The 2,795-nt window shown below is 46.7% G+C and overlaps 1 protein-coding gene across 1 annotated transcript; it reads right to left on the reverse strand.

Moving 5' to 3' along the window:
* Nucleotides 1-1,126: 1,126 nt before the first annotated feature.
* LOC136529054 (brassinosteroid-responsive RING protein 1-like) lies at nucleotides 1,127-2,474 on the reverse strand. Its single transcript, XM_066522106.1, has one exon. The coding sequence runs from the start codon at nucleotides 2,317-2,319 to the stop codon at nucleotides 1,801-1,803; it is 519 nt and encodes a 172-aa protein (XP_066378203.1). The 5' UTR covers nucleotides 2,320-2,474; the 3' UTR covers nucleotides 1,127-1,800.
* Between the last annotated feature and the right edge of the window lie 321 nt (nucleotides 2,475-2,795).

Here is a 2,795-nt window from a genome sequence, read left to right on the forward strand (position 1 = left end):
AAAATACAATCATCACTTATGTTCTAATAGACTTGTTATAAAAATATTCAACAAATTATACTTGTTCGATGTTATAAATGTTCGTACTTAATTTGTTACATAGATCTGGTCAAACTTTTCATTGGAAATCGAAAAATTCTATTTTTAGAATAATGAGAGTGCATACAAGTTCTTTTTTTACCCTCTGCTAGCACAGTATACATCTGCAAAGCAGTAAATAGATAGATAGATAGATAGATAGACTTCTTTTATTTTATGGCTGCGTACGTTTGTTTGTAGAGGCCAAAATTATTCCTTTTCTAAAAGAAAGATATACTTCTTTTCATCAAGACAAAAAAAACTCTAAAACCATATGATGAAAACGATCGATAGGAGGCAAAATCACTTTTATTTTCAAAAAAAAATCTCGAAAACGGAATTGATATGGTATTGTTGAAAACAAATACGGCGCCGATATTCCAGTAATTACGAAAATTATAATAGTCGATCGGAAAATACATCGATAACGATCGGAACCTATGAGACCAATATTCTCAAAAACAATAAACACGCCAAACCGTAGAACATGAGAAGATCCATATAACTCAACATATCTCACATGACAATAATAAATAAACCGCATTTGACAAGACCACACAAGCTGAAACCACGCAATTCACACCATCTTAAGTCTCAAACAGTGATGAGGGCGCTCGCCGCCGTAGAGTCCGTTCGTGTACGTAGTGACTGGCTAGAGTTACGGGTGCACTACGTGATTGTTGGTTGATTGCCTTCTTATTCCTATACGCATGAAATACTTGTCAAATAATTCCTTTCAAAAAAATTACTTTATGTGCTTGCGTGGGCAGATGGATGGGCATGCTTAGATGTGGGCCAACTAAACCTAAAGCATGTGTTGTATCGGTAATTACCGACGTCAAATTACCGGTTAAAATACAGCAATTTTCGAAAACGATCATAAGAGGGCAAAATCGTTTTCGTTGTCGATTATTTTTACTGTTATCGTTTTCATTTTTCCAATTACCGCTACCATTTCCGTTTAGGCCTAAAAATCGGAAAAAAAACTCGAAAACGATTTCCGAAAATAGGAGATTATCATTTTCATTTTCATCCCTATAAAACCAGGTATGGCCAGGCATGTGCCAGGTTTTTCTCGGGAGATACTTCATTTTATCAAGTAGAAAATACAGTGCCCTTTTTTTCTTTTCTGCATCAGCACACGATGCGGCTTCGCAAAGATATTTGCACTGGATCTCCAAGACAAATCCAGGTTGTTTGAAGCTGCACAGTTATCAGAACTTGCATACCAAACCATACAAATTCATCCAGGTAAGGTAATAATAACTACCCTATTGGCTATCTCCATCCATTCCAACAGTAAGATCTGACCCACAAAACAGTGAAAATGTATGTATGTCTCATCTCCACCCATCCACAGAGGAGAGAAAACAAAAAAAAAGAACTAAAAAAAAAGAAGAAAAGGAAAATGAGCAGAGCCACATCTCTTGCCAAATTGCTCTACCTATGTGTATATATAATAAGTACTCTTTCTATTTAACTTTGCCCTAATAACCTAGTTAAACTTCTCCATTACCATCTTTGCTCACTTTCTTCAGCCTTTATTAGCCTTTTCTAAGAGCAGAGGAGAACAGAGCACCCCTTTGACACGGAGCCCCCTGTAGTTGTTCAAAATCACAACAGACAAGACAGACCCACCCACCTGGTCAAGCAGCCGGTCGAGAGGAGGTGGAGGGTTATTTTTTGCACCAAGGCCCAGCAGGAAGGAGGTAATTCGGAACGCTAAGACGGCGGCAGCGGCAGCGGCAGCGGGAGGGGCAGGAGCAGCGGCGGGAGGAGCGGCGTCCGGCAGAGCGGGCAGGTGCGGTGGCCGTGCGCGGCCCAGCGGTCGAGGCAGGCGCGGTGGAAGACGTGGCGGCAGCCCCGGGCGCGGCGCACCTCGGCGGCGGCATGGAAGTCGCCCAGGCAGACGCAGCACCCCTCCGGCAGCGGCCGCGGCGCCGTCTCCCCTCCGCTTTCGCTGGAGGAAGAGGAGGAGGAGGAGCAGGACAACAGAGAGTCGAACCGCACCGCCGGGGAGTGCTCCTCCAGGCGCTGTGCGGCGGCGGCGGCGCAGGGGTGGCGCGGGTGCTCCGCGTCGGATGCCGTCGCCCAGCTGCCTGCGTCGTGGTCGGCGTCGGCGCCGGCGCCCGCGAGGCGGAGCAGCCAGGAGGAGAGGCGGCGCAGGTGGCCGAGGAGGAAGAGGAGGTGCAGCACCAGCTTGGGCATCTCCGAGTACCCCACGGGGAACCCCATCAGCATGGGGACAGTCCAATGGAGGAACGAGCTGAGCTTCTTGGCTGCGCTGCACACTATGCGCGCGGTGCGGTACCAGTTGGATTGGAGGATGGAGGAAGGAGATGTTGATGGCGTCTGACTGCAGCGAGTATGGCGGCCTGGCTGGGCTTTAAAAAGCAAGCAGGGAAGGAGACGAGTAGTAGAGCAGAGCAGGCTGAAGGGAGGGGCAGGCGGACGGGGAGGAAACAAACACAGGCAGCGAGCAAACAGCTCATTAAAGAGGCTTTTAGCCGTACGTCATTATAAAAGATTGCAATTACATAGATCGATCATAGGTACCACTGCTCAAAATTTTTTTATCGTCGACATCTGCTACTAACGGTGTCAAATGGAGCTGCGAAAAGTCAAAATTGTCCTCTGGCTAGAGTACCTTGTTGAAAGTTGCATTTTCCTCCCGTGCCACTTCCAGTCCTGTGGCTTTGGCATTCGTCTGACAGTGT

The sequence above is a fragment of the Miscanthus floridulus genome, chromosome 19, assembly GCF_019320115.1.
Source record: "Miscanthus floridulus cultivar M001 chromosome 19, ASM1932011v1, whole genome shotgun sequence".
Lineage (NCBI taxonomy): Eukaryota > Viridiplantae > Streptophyta > Magnoliopsida > Poales > Poaceae > Miscanthus > Miscanthus floridulus.

Bases quoted from the DNA above. Each gene is read 5' to 3' on its own strand.
- LOC136529054 (XM_066522106.1), bottom strand. From the start codon at position 2,319: ATGCTGATGGGGTTCCCCGTGGGGTACTCGGAGATGCCCAAGCTGGTG.